Source organism: Vombatus ursinus, unplaced genomic scaffold, assembly GCF_900497805.2.
Source record: "Vombatus ursinus unplaced genomic scaffold, bare-nosed wombat genome assembly UNPS02015089.1, whole genome shotgun sequence".
NCBI lineage: Eukaryota > Metazoa > Chordata > Mammalia > Diprotodontia > Vombatidae > Vombatus > Vombatus ursinus.
The window spans coordinates 4,967,144-4,984,760 of NW_020954867.1; the positions used below are offsets into that span (position 1 = coordinate 4,967,144).

Consider the following 17,617-nt stretch of genomic DNA (forward strand, 5'->3'; position numbering starts at 1 on the left):
GTCTTTATTGTTCATGGGCTGACTTCCCTTGATGCATTTTACTTTATAGGATACTAATCACTGCTTCTCAGAATCCCATGATATTTAGCTTGCATATCAGACTATATCCATATATTCTGCTCTTTTGAATTTATGCACAGACTCTCTATGATATAAGCATTTCATGTGCACTTAAAAAGAATATGCATTCATTCCCTTTTTCTCTTATTTGGTTTTCATTTTATATCTGATTATTTAAATATGTTAAATAATCAGCTGACATCTGTGGTTTCTTTATTATTAATATCTTCTTTTACTTGTTACAATCTGATAACAGAACGTTTAGGTTCCCCAGTGCTATTACATTTCGTTTGTTTCACTTTGTAATATTAGTCATCTCTTTTTATGACTATCTACCAATTTTATACTGAACATCAGTTGTGAAGTTTTACATATTTGTGTTTTTTTTCTTTCACCATTATGTAATGACTTTGTTTATAATTTTTTTTCTAATTTACATTACACTTTTTTAGGGGGCATTACTGTTTAGACTTTAAGATTTGCTAGTCCTAACTTTTTTTCTAAGAGCATTTTTAATCCATTTGAAAGTGGCATATTTGGACTACGGATTAATCTTTGATCTCTCTTGAGTTACTGGGAAAAGAAAGAGTATCTTAAACCAAGTACTGAAAATATTTAGCAGGCATTTGGAAAACAGTCACAAGAAACAACATATTTTTAATTGCTGTGTCATAATAAAGATTTTAAACATTAGGTATTTTGGAAACTTAACATTAAAGAAAGTAATACAATGATATTTATATTTAAGGTAACCGTAAGCATAAACTACATACCTCTTCTATCTATACTTTTAAGGTTCATTTGGTTCAGTGTTTAAGAAAAAAAAGGGCCATTTAAATTTACAAATACTTGAATTAAACTGTGTAAAATTAAACACTAATCTTTTCGTAAATATCCACTTAGAAATGTTGTTCATTATTCCAAGAAGAGTTTACAAAGAAATTTTACATTCATTCTTAAAGTAACAAGAGCCAGGTAAATTAATTTCCATAAAGACTACTTAAATATGAAGGAAACAGTACACATATCATAATACTAAAACTAAAGGAAGATAATATTTTTCTTAGTATTATACAGATTTTAAAAATCCACAGTACAGTAAAGGACTAATAGAACTATACTTTTGTTAAGTTACACAATTTTATGTAATTTATATAACTATAATTGAAGAAAAAATGTGTAGGAACATTCTTATTTGATTCCATATAATCTTACACAGAAATTAGAAGCTGTTTAAAAATCTGACCTACTATGGCGCTTGATATTATTGGGTATGACTAAAATACAGAACTTTAAAGGTCACAGAAAATAGTAAGTTAACAAGCATTTATCCAGTCCTTGCTATGTTTCAGGGACAATGCTAATTTCAAGAAATAAACAAAGGCAAAAACTGTGCTTGTCTTCAAAAAGCTCACACTCTAATGGGGAAGACAACATGTAAATAACTAGATAGATAAAAAGTATATCGAGTACATGAATATATAGAGTACAAGATATATAGAGTACATGGTAGAGGGGAACGCTTTGGTAGCTAGAAGCACTGGGCACCTCTTGAAGAAGGTGAGATCTGAGCTGAATTTTGAAGGAAGCCAGGGAAACTACATGGTTTAGGTGATGAGGAAAAACATTCTAGATATGGATGACAGATAGAATGGAGTGTTGTATGGGAAGAACTACAAGAAGCCCAGTGTAGTTAAACCGTAAAGTTCCAGTAGAGGATTAAAGTATTGGAAAGGGATGAAGGGGAATGGTTATAAAACATTTGAAATACCAATTAGAAAAATTTATGTTTCATCATGAATGAAAGAGAGAGCCACTGAACATTATTTTTTTTGTAAATTTTATTATTTATTATAAATTTAAATACAAAATGAGAAAAGAAAAAAAACCCACTGCCATGTACACAGCAGAACATGAGAGGATTCAATATAAAACAATAAATTTCCATTTCAAGAAAACCTATATGCTAAATACTATACATTGTTTTCAAAGTTGCACAGCTTCTTTGCTTCCTTGTAGGTTTTCTTTTGTTCTCTTTTTGTGCACTTTTTACTCTTTTTTCTTCTCCCTCCCCCACTCCTACCCTAAAGGAGGCTACAATTAAGCATCAATATACATACACATAGATATCTATAAATATACGCATATATACTCATAAACATATATGTAGGACTATACTATGCTTATTTCCACTTATTTTCTGTTTCTCTGAATATGGATAGCATCTTACCTTCACAAGTCCAAGTCTTCCCATGTTTTTCTACACCAACCAGCTAATCATTTCCTACATTACAGCAATATTCCAACCTAATCACATCCTACCTGAGAAAACTGTCCACAAAAGTTTTTTTTTTTAACTAATTTCCTGCGTTCCTTCTCTTCTTGGCTGCATAGGTTTTTATTTATAGAAGATAACTTTAATATAAAAAATAAAATTATCCTGTTTATACTTCAACAATGCTCTCACCTATAATATAGTTTAAGGTCTGATACTGTTGAATCTGCTTCCTTGACATCTTTTTACCCTGGTTTCTTTGAAGTCCCTAATCTTTTGTTCTTCCATATGAACTTTGTCATTATTTTTTCTAACTCAGATAATTTTTTAGTAATTTAACTAGGATGGCATTGAATAAATAAAGTAAAATTGTCATTTTAAAAATTATATTGGCTTTATCTACCCATAAATAACAAATATTACTTTAATTATTTAGATCTGACTTTATTTGTACAGAAAGTGTTTTATGTTTATGTTCATATAGTTCCTGTCTGTTTTGGCAGGTATACTCTCAGGTATTTTATACTGACTAGTTATTTTAAACAGTTTAAAACAATATTAAATAATATTGCTAACAGTGTAGTTCCCAATTTTTCTCTTTTGATTAAATCTATTTTAGCTTTAATTTTGTCTGAAATCATGAATGCTACCCCGGTTTTTTTATATAACTACTCCTGATCTTTATTTCATCTTTTGTATATCTCTTATTTTTATAGTGTTTTCTGAAAGCAACATACTGTTGAATTCAAATTTTCAATCTGTTTTCAGTTTTCATTTTATAGGTAAATTCATCCCATTTACATTCTAAGCTATAATTACTTACTGTGTATTTTCCTCCTTATTTTTCCTCACTATCCTTCTCACTATATTTACCTTATCCCTTCTCACTCCACTGCTTTACTCCTACACACTATTTTGCCCTCCTATTCCTTAACCTACCCATCCCTCCAAGAGTCCCTCCCTTAACCTCTCCCCACACCCTATCCCTTGGCCCTCTTATTTCTTTCTGTATATAGAAAGCTCTTATACCTTTCTAGATAGATATGTTGTTTCCTCTTTAACCATTCCCATTGAGAGTAAGGTTCCATCAGTACCCACCCTCCCCCTACTAGCTTCTTCTTTATCAATATTTTCTTTTATGCCTTATTTGTATGAGATAATTACTCCTTTTTATCTCTCCCTACACACATATCACATGCAGCTCAGCTCAAGCCTTTAAAAAAAAAAACTACCTAAATAATGATGAAGTTAAGAGTACTGACAATATTTTCAAGTATGACAAGTAAACAATTTTACTTCATTGAGTCCCTTAAGTTGGTCTTTAATGATTACCTAATATTTCTCCTGGATGTTATATGTTAATTTTATGTTAATTAAATATTAAATAAACTAAATGTTAATTAATTTCCTGAATGTTAATTTTCCCTTAAGTTCTGCTGTTTTTGTCAAAAATACCCGAAAGTCTTTCAGTTCATTAAATGCTCCCTCCCCCCTTTTTTCCACTCAGGAATAAGTTAACCTTGCTACCCCAACTCTTTTGCTCTACTAAATAGAGTATTCTGAGACCCAAGCTCTCTTCAACATAGTAGCTGCTAAGTCTTGTGTATTCCTTATTGTAGTTCCACGATGTTTTTTTTTTCCTTCTTGCTTCCAATATTTTCTCCTTAACCTGGGAGCTTTGAAAATTGGTTATGATATTCCTCCTGGGATCTTTTTAGGTAATGATGAGTGGATTTTTTTCTATTTCTGCTTTGCCTTCTTATTCTAGAACTTCAGGGCAATTTTCCTTGATAATTTCTTGTAATATTGTATTGTGAAAAATGATTCTCAGAGCTCCCCCCCCCCCCCCCCCCCGGCCAGTCAACCTTCTGAAAACTTCTTCAGAAGGACATTACTGATAATAAGTTTATCCTGATCAAACTCCAACTCAGGCCTTAATTGATTTATTCTGCTCAGGTTCAGGTGAAGACAGATTCTTCTCCCTAGATAGCCCAAGACTGGGGGTGGTATTTCCTCTGTCCAGATGGACGGTGACATCAGCCCCTGTTGACCAAGATTAAATGCCCTAAGTCACGTACTCAAGACCTCATTTTAACATAGTCTACCTATAGTGTACTGACCAATCAGGGTTGATTGGCACCCCTTGGGTGCCAACACCTACTCTTTGAAGGGCATATAATTCTGTGTCCCCAAATCTCAAATCAAGCCAGTTCTGAACTGGCCCCCTTAGGGGGGCCCAGTTCTGGACTGAACTCTGATGTGATGCATGTCAAGCCAGCTTGAGAGAAACTAAAATGGTGACACATGCACCCTAATTTCATTTGTGTCTTTCTTAGAACAGACTGTGTAATTTATTGGGGTTTGCAGGGCTTGACAGGATCAAGGTTCTCTTTTTTTAATCAAAGTTTTCAGGTAGTCTGACTATTCTTAGATTATTTCTTCTCAATCTGCGCTCCAGTTCAGTTGTTTTTCTGATGAGATGTTTCACATTCTCTTCTATTTTTTTATTCTTTTGATTTTGTTATATTATTTCTTGGTGTCTTAGAATGTAATTAGCTTCCTTTTGCCCAATTCTGGTTTTCAAGGAATTATTTTCTTCCTTAAGTTTTTGATGCTCTATTTCAAGATGGTTGATTTTCTCTTCATAATTTTCTTGATTTTCTTGGTCTGCTTTTTTTCCCCCTGATTTTTCCTCTATCTCTCCTATTTGATTTTTAAAGTACTTTTGAAGTTCCTCCAGTAACTCTTTTTTGTGATTGGGAGCATTTGACGTTTCTCATTCAAAGAGAGTGCCTTTCTTTGCTCCATTATCTTCTTCTGAATAGTAGCTATCTATGGTTGGTTCTTTCTTCTTTGCTTACTAATTTTTTTTTTGTTTATTTTGTTTTTAGCAGCTGTAAGTGTAATCAAATTATAGTCCCAAGGTATGGGGTATCTCAGGTCCTTCTTACTGTTATTTTCTGAGCTCCTAGCCACACTGTTCCGCAAATATGCCTGTCCTCCCTGTAGTACCTCAGGTGACTGCAAACTACAGTTGTTCTCTCTGCCCTGGAACTGAAACCAGGGACTCTGCTCTCCTGCAAATGCCCACAGCCAGCAGCTACTGCTTCTGCACTCACCAGATATGGACTAGCTCCTTCTCCCCCACAGTCACAGCCTGGGATATATCTGGTCAGCACAATTGTGCTTGGTGTCCCTCAACAGTGGAAAGTCCTTTAATCTTCTCCTATTCAGCCATCAGACCCCCACACTGTCCATCAGTTGCTAAGGTTGAGATTGTCTCCCAAGCCAGCTGCCCCCAGGGGTTCTTGTTTGTGGATTTTGCAGAATCAGCCTGAGATATTTGCCCTTCACTCAGGCTGAACCCCATCCCCGGGAGGTCTTCACCCCCCTGAGGTCTTCACAAGTTGTCGTGGGAAAACAATTGCTTAACCCTAACTTTTGTTTATTTCCTCTGCTCTATATTTCCTCTGAGACAATATTCTGTCTTTTTTTGTCAAGGAAATTTGGAGAGCCAAAAATTCTCCGACCTACTCCACCACTTTCCCAGAATCCTCTGCTACCACTGAACAGTATTAAAAATGACATGGTATGGGTTAGACCTAAGCTTTAGGAAAATTGTTTTGACAGCCAACTGAAAAGTGGATTGGAGTGGAGAGAGACTTGAGGCAGAGAATCTAATTAGGCTACAGAGACAGAATTTTTTTCTAATGCAACAACATTATTTTTACTTTTATTCCTTTCTCTGAGTTGAAAGAAAAGTAAATTACATACATTATTAAATTATTAATTGTATTATTAATTTTAAAAATATTTCTTTCAGTAGCAATATATGCCTCTCAATTTTAAGAGAGAAGAACAAGATAAAATGGAAAGAAATACTGGTTAAGCATGTTTAAACACAATTAGCTAAACAACAAATAACGATATATTTCAGCTATTAGGTTTTAGTTATATATTATTTTGGAACTATCAAATCAAAGTTTCCTTTAGAAATAAAAAATGATATATTTATTCAAGTGGTCATTTAAGAACAATAAAAAACCAATGATGATAGCTAGCAATAATAATAATAGCCAATTGATATAGTACTGTAAAATTTGCAAAGCACTTCACAACAGTCTTGTCACACTAATCCTCATTTTGCAGATGAGGAAATTGAAACTGAGAGAGGCTAAGGGGTTTGCCCAAGGTTACACAGCTCTCCTGGCCATAATTCAAACTCAGGTCTTCTTGAATCTAAGCTGCCTATATAGTACTATTCTCTGAAAGTTATGTAGTGCTTTTATTCAAAAAGCTTAAAAGTCATTTAAAAAACACTTATTTTATGTTTTGATGTCATCACAGAATTGGAGAATAATTTTAAAGTTAGATATAATCTTATTGGCGAAACAGTACAAACTACACCCCAAAGGCATCTCTATAACATAACCAGCAAGTGGTCATCGAGTCTGTTATTAATAACAACATCACTCTGCCATGCCCCATATCTAAGTCCAAAGTATTGTCATGTCATGACATAAGGAGAAAGAAGAAATGGGAAAAATAAAAGAGTCAAAGAAGCATAAAGAACAAAATAAACAATTCATCATCCATCAAAAACTTTACTACTGATGCTTCAGAAGTAAATAAATTGAAGGTAAGAGAGGAACCCTAAAGAGAGAGCATAATGAAAATTTCTGGCAATCTATATATAAGCAAGAAGCTGAACACACCAAAACTCACTTTGGATCAAATGTGAAGTAGAAAAATTAAGCACCATTAACATAATAAATGACAGAAGAGTTACATCAAGGAAGTGCCAAAAGCTTGACTGAAACTCAGGCTTCTCTGTAAAAGAGAAAATTAGGAGGGCTGGATGATTCCAGAGGGCAACAGAAGCTTTAGGACAGAGAGTGTTTACTCTTGTCTTTGTACCCTCAAACTCTAGGATGGTCTCTATCTATGCTTGTTGAACTGTAAGAGGAATTAAAATTTATTTCAAATATAAATAGAAAATGAATAAGTATATACATGTATGATAAAATTAAATGATTCTATTTCTCCCAATCAAATTAATCTAGCTATATATTATCCTAGCAAATTATACTAGCTATATATTATATTTATTCCATCCAACATAAATCTCAAAATGTTAATGCCACTTTAAAATTAATATTTTCATATTTGCCTCTGTAATTATAAAACAAAATACAATGTCACAAATACTAATATTGAATATACAAAATAGATCCAACTTGCTAATAAATTTTTAATTAGTATTTTTTGAAGGTGACAGCATGAGGAGGTTAACTAAGTCTTTGAAAAATACCACTGCTCATTATAGCATAGATTCATTTGAAAATTTCAAACTCTATGCAATTTCCAGGTGGCAGCCACCTGGAAATTGAGTGTTCTAAGGGAACTCAGTAAGTGAATAAAAGACAAATATTTGGAATTCAGAGAGGAACTTCTGTTAGATTTTGTGAGGGGGTGAGGAGCTAAAATTCAGAAGATGCTACTGTATATGTAAGTATTTTAGTGAGATAAAAGGAACTAGATGCTAAAAGAAAATGGGACATAAAGAACATCCACATGAATTTGACTGAATAGAAGTTCTCGTGTGTGTGCACACGCATGAGTGAAAAATGTTTGATGAAAAACATATATGTATATGTGTATTATATATACAGATATTTCCAAAAGCTAAAAAATTAGAGAGTAAGGAAAGCAGTATGAGGTCAAAGTAGATGGTTGCAAAAAATTAGTCTAACAATGATGCAAACAAGATTCTAGAAGACGATTTTATTCACAAGTGAGGCGCAGAAGTCAGACCCAGAGTAGCAACTGTCAAAGTGCTCTTTAGAACACTAGTAGTCCCCATGTGGGTAGTTCTTGTAGATGACTGCAAAATGCAAGGGTGCAATAAGCTAATACCCAAGCAGCATTGATGAAAAAAAATCTGAAGGAAGGTGCATTATTTACCTTAACTAAACTTGACCAACAGATTGAGGGTATTAAACAATGTTATAACACCCACAATTATAGCTACAATGGACGACTTCTCAAAGAAACAAAGTAACTGGACCTTACTTTCAACTTTTCAAACTGAAAGTGATCATCTGCTGAGTGAAGTGAGAAGAACAAAGAGAATGTTGTACACAATAACAGTCACGTTTTGCGATGGCTAATATTGATAAACTTTTTAACACTTCCCAGTAATACAAGGATCTAAGACATCTCCAAAGGCCTTGTGATGGAAAATGCTATCCACATCCAAAGAAAGAACCATGAAGTTTGAATGCAGATCGAAGCATACTATTTGCTATTTTTTTTTCGTCTGTTGAGTTTTGTTTCCTCTTTCTGGTGGTTCCTCTTACTGGTTCTAATTCTCACTTACAACATCACTAATGGGAAAATATGTTTAATAGGAATGTATATGTATGGCCCATATCAGGTTGTGCACTGTTTGGGGGAGGGTGGTGAGGAGGAAGGCAGAGAAAATTTTAAACTCAAAAGCACATGGAAGTGATTGTTGATAAATCAAAATAAATTTAATTAAAAAAATTGATCATCAACAGGGTAAAGTAGAGTAAATGTGAAAAAAGGAAGTACAAAACAATCTTCTAAAATGGTAAAAATCAGGTTTTGTCTCATCCATTTGCTCTTTATACTCTGTTGAGAACCCTAAGACATGGTATCCAAATCATTCAGATCCTCTATATCCTGCAACATGAAATGAAAAGGGTCAGATAATGGAGAATGTAATTAATCAAAGGGCGCTTTAACAGAGGAACAGGAGTTATTCTTTTGTAACAAAAGAAGAGTTAAGAATTTTCTTTCACCTTCAAAAAAAGGTCTAGAAAAAGGAAAGAGAAAAGAAAAATTAAGAGCTACTGACATAAAGAATGACCCATGGTAAATTGCTGGGCCATTGTAATGGCCTAAAGCTAGGTCGGTTTTGAATTGAACCTGTCTCAGAAAGGCACAAGAAGAAAATAGAAAGCATTCACCAGTCATGCCAATTTAATAGCTCAAGGCTGTGAAAATATGACAGTCATGATCTAACTCCTAGGGAATGCTAAGAATATCTAATAAAGATATGACTAGGATGAAGTCATATGCAATAGAATGTAACTTTATTACAGAATTTAAATTAGTAAATATCAGTAATTTTGCTTCTACTTTCTATTTAAATAATAAGGTATTCCAATTTCATAGTGGATTAAAGTTTATTTGTTTTTTAACTTGTAAATAGGAAAGCCTGTTTAATATAAGAATCAGTTTGACTTAACTTTTTATACAAGGGGGAGAAAGGAAGATGGTAATTTCTACACTTCTATCATTTGTAAAAAAAGGAAACATAGGTACATATGGAAATATAATAATGATCCAAAACATTTTTAGAATGAAACACTAATAGAAAGCTACAAGCTATTATATCTTTAAAAGGAAGCAATCCTAATGAAGTAGATCTTTGGAAATTGTCATAATGGTAAGCTCATTAGCTGAAATGAAAATTCCCCCGGCAGGTCTCTAGGAATATCTAATGACCAAGATATTATTTTTAAATACAGAGGTACTGTCTAATTCAGTATCGCTCACCAAAGATATTTCAAATGTGGAAACCCTTCAATGGTAATACATAACGTAAGAACAGACTAAATACTCATAAGCAAACATTCCATCTTGGCATTAAAAACATTTCATCCACATGAAAAAACATTTCAAAATCTCAATTCATTCATTAATTGGAAAATATTATAATACAAAATCCTGTATCAAAAATCTGCTCTTAGGGGGGGAAATGATCTCTAAGCTAGCATAATTATGTTCCAAACACATAGTAAAAAGCTCCCTGCAAAACACAGAAAAATTATCTGTTATCCCATACACATAAACTAAAAATAGAAGACCTGAATCAGGTGAAAAATTCACCAACAGTGGAAGGTCTTAGCCTGTACTGAAAGTCTCTCTAAGAAGAATGTAAAGATTTTTGTTTTTTTAATATAATATTTGTAATTCTGCTAAATCTGGTTTTAGCTCAGTATTAACAGTACTGGTCTGATACATTTAAATAGTATAGGATTTACAAACCTGTAGCTTATGATTCAAAACATCATACTTAGGCCTATTTTCAGGTGGCACTAGAGCTGATCCCACTCTCTTGAGTGCTTTGATCTTCACAAAATTGTACTCAAATGCGATTTGTGTAATACAAAACAAGTGTTGCAACTGTATATACCCCAATTAGAAAGGCTATCAATGAAAAACAAAGCTACTTTTCTATAAAGAATACACACATACACTCATAGGTGAAACACTCTAGTTAACAAAATATCTTGACAACTTTGATTATCCATTTCTGTATTTATTTTATATTCTATATTAGAGATGCATACTTTAATTTTTTCTCTTTAATTCTCCTCAATTTTCTCAATTCTACTTCAACCCTAATATTTTGACTAAGTGACATAAGTAAATAACAAAGTTCTATGAATTTATTAGCATTGCAATTTATTAGTTTTGTATCATGTAAAACATAGTAGACTGTAGTTTTATCTTAGGTCAGCATTTAGGTACTAAAATGGTGGTCATTTGTGATGTTTTATACTGTCATTCTGTACTAGTACCTTCAATTAAAGCCAATCACTCACCTTGATATGAAGGCAACCCTGAATCTTGGAAACCTGTACTACTCAGTGCAAGGTTTGGCAGGGCTCAAGTTGGAAATACTGAAATATGGATACAGTGACTGACTGTGTTTCTTTCATTCAGAACTAGCCAGGCTAAGTTCAGATATCCATCTTTATAATGACCAAACTATGTTAAATTCTTCACCCATAGCAACTCTTTAGGAAAATGTATTGAGTTGTAGAGTGCTGTAATTTCCATCAAAGAATGGAGTACTCACATTGACTGACTACTCAGACATATTTGAAGTACAGTGGTATAACCAAAATTTGGTTTCAAACTTTATTAATTTAACAATTGACATTTTTATTACAAGTTCTGAGAAGCAGGAAAGGGAATACAAGCCAGGGGAAGGAAGACTGCTGGGGGTAAAGGCCTTACAATCCCATTCAGCTCTTGAAAGCAAAATGGAAGAGGTGGTTAGGCAGTTGCCATGCTATTGTTCATATTCAAGGGAAGACTCAAGTAAACAGGAAGTGGGAAGAGGTCTGGGCAAGGGATCTGTAGGAATCTACAACAAAGGTAGGGGAATAAAAAAAAAAGAACAAAAGACTCAGTCTTGAAAAAAAAAAGAACAGGGCATCAAGTAGCAAGGAGTATAGTAGGAAATGAGCTGAGTGTCTTATCAATGGCAAGTGAGGTTCTTGGAACAGTGACCATTTAAAGGCATAGGTCATTTATAAGTTATGTATTCCTCAAACAGGGACTGTTGGCATTACAAAAGAACAGCTGTTATTTCTCATTCTCATAATAAAAACAAATATAATTTAACACTTACATTGAGCAAGTTGTTCATAGACACAAAATATGAACTTTTTTCATAAATTCTTAAGAGACATCTTTCACTCATTAACTTTCACTACCATTTAACAGTTCTTAATGATCAACAACATTCAAGAAAAAGCAAAGTTTTAATAAAGTAATACGTACCTTTGCTAGCTTTGTCTATATGCTCCAAATCATCAACAAAACTCAGAATATCTGGATACTTTTCCTCACATACTTCAGCTAGAAAATGGAGCAATGTTGTTTTTTGATCTGCTGATTTTGTGTCCTTTAGCTAAATAGAAAGAAGAGGAAAATTGTGTTGAAAATGTAAAAGTATTTTTATATGACACCTACTTATGAATACCAAATACTTACAAATACCAAACACTGTGTACTTTAGACAAAAAAAAAAGTTAGAAACAGATTCTGTAATAAATCAACAGCTAGTAGTCAGTCTGTGGTCAAATTTGTTTGTGGAGGATCCAAAAGGTATTAAACAGACTTGACAGAGCCTTTAAAAATAACATTTATTTGTAAGGAAAATGGATGTTTATGAAACAAATGACAAACTGTGTTCAAGTGAATATAAATACACACACATCCATGCAGCATCTCAGTAATTAAGTAACAAGCACAGGGCCCTGGGAGTATCAACATCCTTCTCCCTCCCCCCACCCCCAAAACATGGATCTTACTTCCAGTCATGCCATCACAGCCAGTATGAGGGGAAGCAACTCTTGTGTAAAAGGGAATGGCCATCTCTATGGACTGCCAACCAACTGCTACCCATTGGACAGGCAAGACAGCTTAGCTGAAGTAGCAAGGAACTCTGAGGGAAAGACAGGAGGTAGCATGTGCCAGGCAAGTCAAACTAATACCCCAATTACCCTGAACATTAACCCCTCAGAACTGATGCAGATAACCCAGGACACTGAACTCAAGAGCCTTGGGAATATAGTTGCTTCCAGTACATAATCCTGGGAAGGAACCTCTGAAGAGAAATATATCACTGCCATACCCTCCCAGAAAGCCATTCTATTCCTAAAGCTGCTATAGCCATAAATAATGAAGACCAAAGAAAAGAAAATTCTTGTTATCCAAGTCCTTGGCACTGCCAACAATGGGAAACTGATGGTATTTTATCAGTGGAAATTACATTTAAGATTTCTTTACTATCTGCTTTGTCACTGCACTCAAATTACCCTGGGACCTTTCCACCTTCCATGTGTGTAGTCTTCCATATTAGAATGCAAGTTCCTCAAGAGCAGGCACTGTCTTACATCTATTTCTATCTCTTGTCTTGACTACAGTGTTTTACAAATAGTAAGCACTTGATTGATGCTTTTTTATTCATTCAATCATCCATTCACTCATAAAGCACTGGACTTGGAATCAGGAAGCCTTGAGTACAAATCATGCTTCAGATAACTGTTATTCTAAGCAAGTCACTTAATTTCTCTCTTTTTTTCATTTTTAAATGGGAAAACTAAATGCACCTAACAAGATTGCTATAAGGATCAAATAAGATAATACATGTAAAGTACTTTGCAAATCTTAAAGCACTATATAAATGTTATCTGTTATTATATCCACATGCATATACCTGTGTAAGTATATGAATGCATATTCAAATAAATCTACTTTGTAATTGTTTCATAAATATGGATCTCCCTCCCATAATTAGGATTAATACAGTTATATGAACCAAATGATGTATTTTTTCAAATAAAATATTAACTTATTGATTATGCATTGAAAATAAACTTTAAATATTGCTACTTGCAAGTAATAAGATTACTTGCTCAAAAAAATCCCATTTATTTAATGATAAAATTAAAACTGACAATAACGCTCATTAAAGAAGCCAAATCTAAAATGAATACATAAAAACAATTTGTATTGCTTTCTACTACTAATGGAAAAGGAGGAAAAATGAGAAGACAAGTAAAGTGTGTGTAACATTTTTTGTACCGAAACTGTGATTTACTTGATATAAAGAATTCCTATTACTGAACTTCCTTCCATCAATTCAGATCATCACCAGCTCTACAACTTACAGCCCTGGAGAGGTCTTTGGAACATTAAGAAGCTAAGTGATTGGCCTAGACTCACACAATTAGTACGTCAAAGGCTGATCTTCAACCCAATTATTTCTGATGGTGACACTGGCTCTGTACTCACCTTGTTCAGTGGCCACTTTCAACTGATTATCTGATCAATCAATAAACATTTATTAAGCACTTACTATATGCCAAATATTGTACTATGCATGATTTTTATATTTATAAAATAAAAGTATATATAATTTTATAGGTATATATTTTTTAATGTATTACCAGGAAAAGAAGAAAATTAATAGATAGGAAAAACTTTGACTGAAAAATATGTCAAACATAAAGCTAACAATAATAATGTAAAAACAACAGATATACATCCACAAGAGCAATTCTCCCTCTATGAATGACAATTGGTTAAATGATAAGAAAAGACAATTCACAAAAGAGTTATACAGATTATAGGTAAACATTTGGGGAAATGTTAAATAACATTAAAAGTTCAAGAAATACAAAAACTATGTCATAACTTCGCAGGTAGCAAATTAACAAAAATATAAAAATAAAAATAATGACGGTGGAATTACATTATAACAGGAATGCTTGTACAATGCTAGTGATACTGCAAATGTTGTAATTTATAAAGCCCAATTAGGCCAAAACATTGTCCTAAAAGAGATATAAATCCACTTAACCCAGAAATCTTAGAGTTAAGGAATAAATTCCAAGAATCCTTTAAAAAAAATGCAGAAATCTATTTAATCCAGAAATCTTAGATTAGAAATCAACCTCAAGAAAGTAAATAGAAATTCGAATATATAACAAAGGAAATAATATATTGGCATTTCACCAAAATTTCAACAGATATGATCTTATCAATATGGGTATTCTCTCCAACAGTACAAAATGAAACTCATTCTTGCCTGCATGTTCTGGAGTCCTTCCTGACCACGTATTCCAAAAAGTTTACCTTTTCGGATCTGCTTACAAGGGATCCACTGAACATGCAGGGGACTTTTCACGTTTTCTTTAAATATCAAGGATGCCAATGTAGCATATGGATTGTACATCCTTCACTTTCTCCACATGATAATGCCATCTTTCGTAATCATACATTTCTTTAATGACATATAATTCCTTGCTTGTAATGTGCTACAATCTATTCATTCCCACCAGACACCTGTCTTCTCCTCTTTTAGTGACTCTCAATTTCAATTCTTCAGTGACTGTTATTGTACAGGAAGGAATCATGGAGCATAGCATTGGTAGAATTTTTGGTGATTTCATTGGCATAAAGAATTCACATTAATTAATCTCCTTTTTTAACTTAGATCATAAACTACTCTGCAACTTTTATTCTTGGATAATTTTCTGTGACCTTGAGATGATAAGTGACATGCCCCACCAATACGTGACAGAAACAGGTCTTAAACCCAGGTTTTCTTGGTTTCAACCCTATCTACCATACCACAATGCCATTTAAAAGAAAAATAATGGTATTAAAAAGATGGGCTTTGATTCAGGAGAAGCTCAAGAACATTAAAGCAATGCAGAATTTCTTAAAGCTAATCTAGTCAATTACCCTCCATCCGATCAAATTTAAAGTGAGTTCACTGTTCATTTGCAAAGTCTTCCAAGATAGATACTTGATGGACCAGCTTTATCAGGTATCCATTCCTCTAGAATTCATAGTCTGAGCAATCAGCATTCTTTACATACTTGGTTCTTTCTGTGTATGGATACCTTTGCCAAACTCTTTTAAATGATTCTCGTTCTCATTAGAAGGTTCTTGCATGTTCTGAGATTTGAAATAATTAGAACAATAGCAACTTCAATGAGAAGAAACAGGGCAATCCTACCATTTTAAGATAATCCCTCTTTGATTTGGAATTTACACAGGATTTTCCTCATGACAGTATGGAATACCTCCTTACTTTATACTTAACATGTTACTGAAGACTGGAGGGCCAGGAAAAGGTTTTCTATTATCATATCTTCAAACTATCTTGTATAATAATGACATGCATTGACGAAAGCTTTTTTGGTCTACCAATAAGATACATTTTTCATACTTAGCAAACAATAAACATAGTGGAACCCTAAATTATTACATTTTTTATTTACCTTTTTTAATTTATTTTTTTTTTTAGGCAATTGGGGTTAAGTGACTTGCCCAGTGTCAAGTGATTGGCCTGAGGCCAGATTTGAACTCAGGTCCTCCTGACTTCAGGGCCGGTGCTCTATCCACTGCGCCACCTAGTTTCCCCATTCTTATATTTTTTAATCAATTATATGATGGCAAAAATATAGCCTAGTGGGAAATATTGCTTGTGAAAACCTGTCCTCATATCAAGAATATTCTTGATGCCATTGTAGATTAGGTTCAGAAAAAAAATTTCTAGAGATAGGAAGCCATGCTGCATATGGCTCAGTATTTCACTTTGGGATGATGATCAGTTCATCAATCCAACATTTCTTAACTGCTGGTGACCTGTCAGACATTGTGCTAAGCACAAGGTTACAAAGACAGAAATGAATTAGTCTTAAGATCAAGGAGCTTAAAATACACTGGGAGAAACAATGTATGTAAGTATATACATATACACACATATACACAGCACACATACTAGATATACACACACATAATAAATACAAGGTAATTTTCAGGAGTGGGGAGACTGGGAATAGGAGCAGATCTGAGTAAGCTCATTTAGAGTAAAAGATTGTTTCTTTCTTAATGTTTATATACATAGTCCCTAGCTGAGTCCCTGGAACACATGAGACCTTTAATAAATACTGGCTGATTGATAAACTTAATGATGTAAAAAGCGGCACATAAGGTGAGCTTTGAAGGAAGTTAGGGGCTCTATAAGGCTGAGATGTAGAGAGAATGTATTCCTGCCATGGGAGACAGACTGCACAAATACATGTAAAGGATAGATGGACTGTCACAAGTGAAAGAACAGCATTAAAATAAGTTTGGCTATACCATTCAGTGGATGACATGGAAGAATATATAATAAGGTTTGAAATGCAGTTTGGGAAGTAATAAAGTCCAAAATGTTTTCCAAGCCTTAGATGTCATCCACTCCTTTAGATATCTTTGGAATAGAACCCTCAGTAGTATAATGAATACAGAAAAACATGAGAAATGATACAAAGGGAAGTAAGCAGAAGCAGCAAGGAAAGGGAAAAAGGAATAAGCATTTGTATAGCACCTACTATGTGCCAGCCACTATAACAAGCATTTTCCAAACAAATCTTATTTGATTCTTACAACCCTGGGAGAGAAGTGCTTTTATTATCCCCATTTTACACATAAGAAAACTAAGGCAAAGAGAAATTAAGTGATTTGCCTAGGATCATACAGCTAGTAAGTAACTGAAGACAAATTTGAACTTGGGTCTTGCTGACTCCAAGCCCAATATGCTATCCACTTTGCCACCTAACTGCCTATAGGAATTAGGAAAACAACACACGGTATAGAACAATGATTACTACAACAAATGGAAAGAACAAAAACATAATAGAAAGTAATGTCATTAAGTTCTTTTAATGGTCAAGCTTGACCTCAAAGAAAAGAAATTAGAGGTATCCTCATCCTCTGCAGAGGTGGATGACTACTGAGTATGAAACACTATATATAAAAGACTTTTTCGATATGTTGTTTAATTTTTCTGAACTGCTTTTTCCTTTTTCTTATTCTTTGTTATAAATGATAGCTCTCTGGGAGGTAGCGCACAGAGGAATAAATCAGGAAAAGTAGGAAACAAAAACAAAAGATATC

The 17,617-nt window shown here is 33.6% G+C and overlaps 1 protein-coding gene across 4 annotated transcripts in view; it reads right to left on the reverse strand.

Moving 5' to 3' along the window:
* DIAPH3 (diaphanous related formin 3) overlaps nt 1–17,617 on the reverse strand; it is a 426,288-nt gene that overhangs the window by 188,347 nt on the left and 220,324 nt on the right. For all 4 annotated transcript variants that reach the window (XM_027846174.1, XM_027846175.1, XM_027846172.1 and 1 more), the window contains one exon: nt 11,939–12,068. In XM_027846174.1, the coding sequence (XP_027701975.1) occupies nt 11,939–12,068 (130 nt within the window). The remainder of the gene's footprint in view (nt 1–11,938; nt 12,069–17,617) is intronic.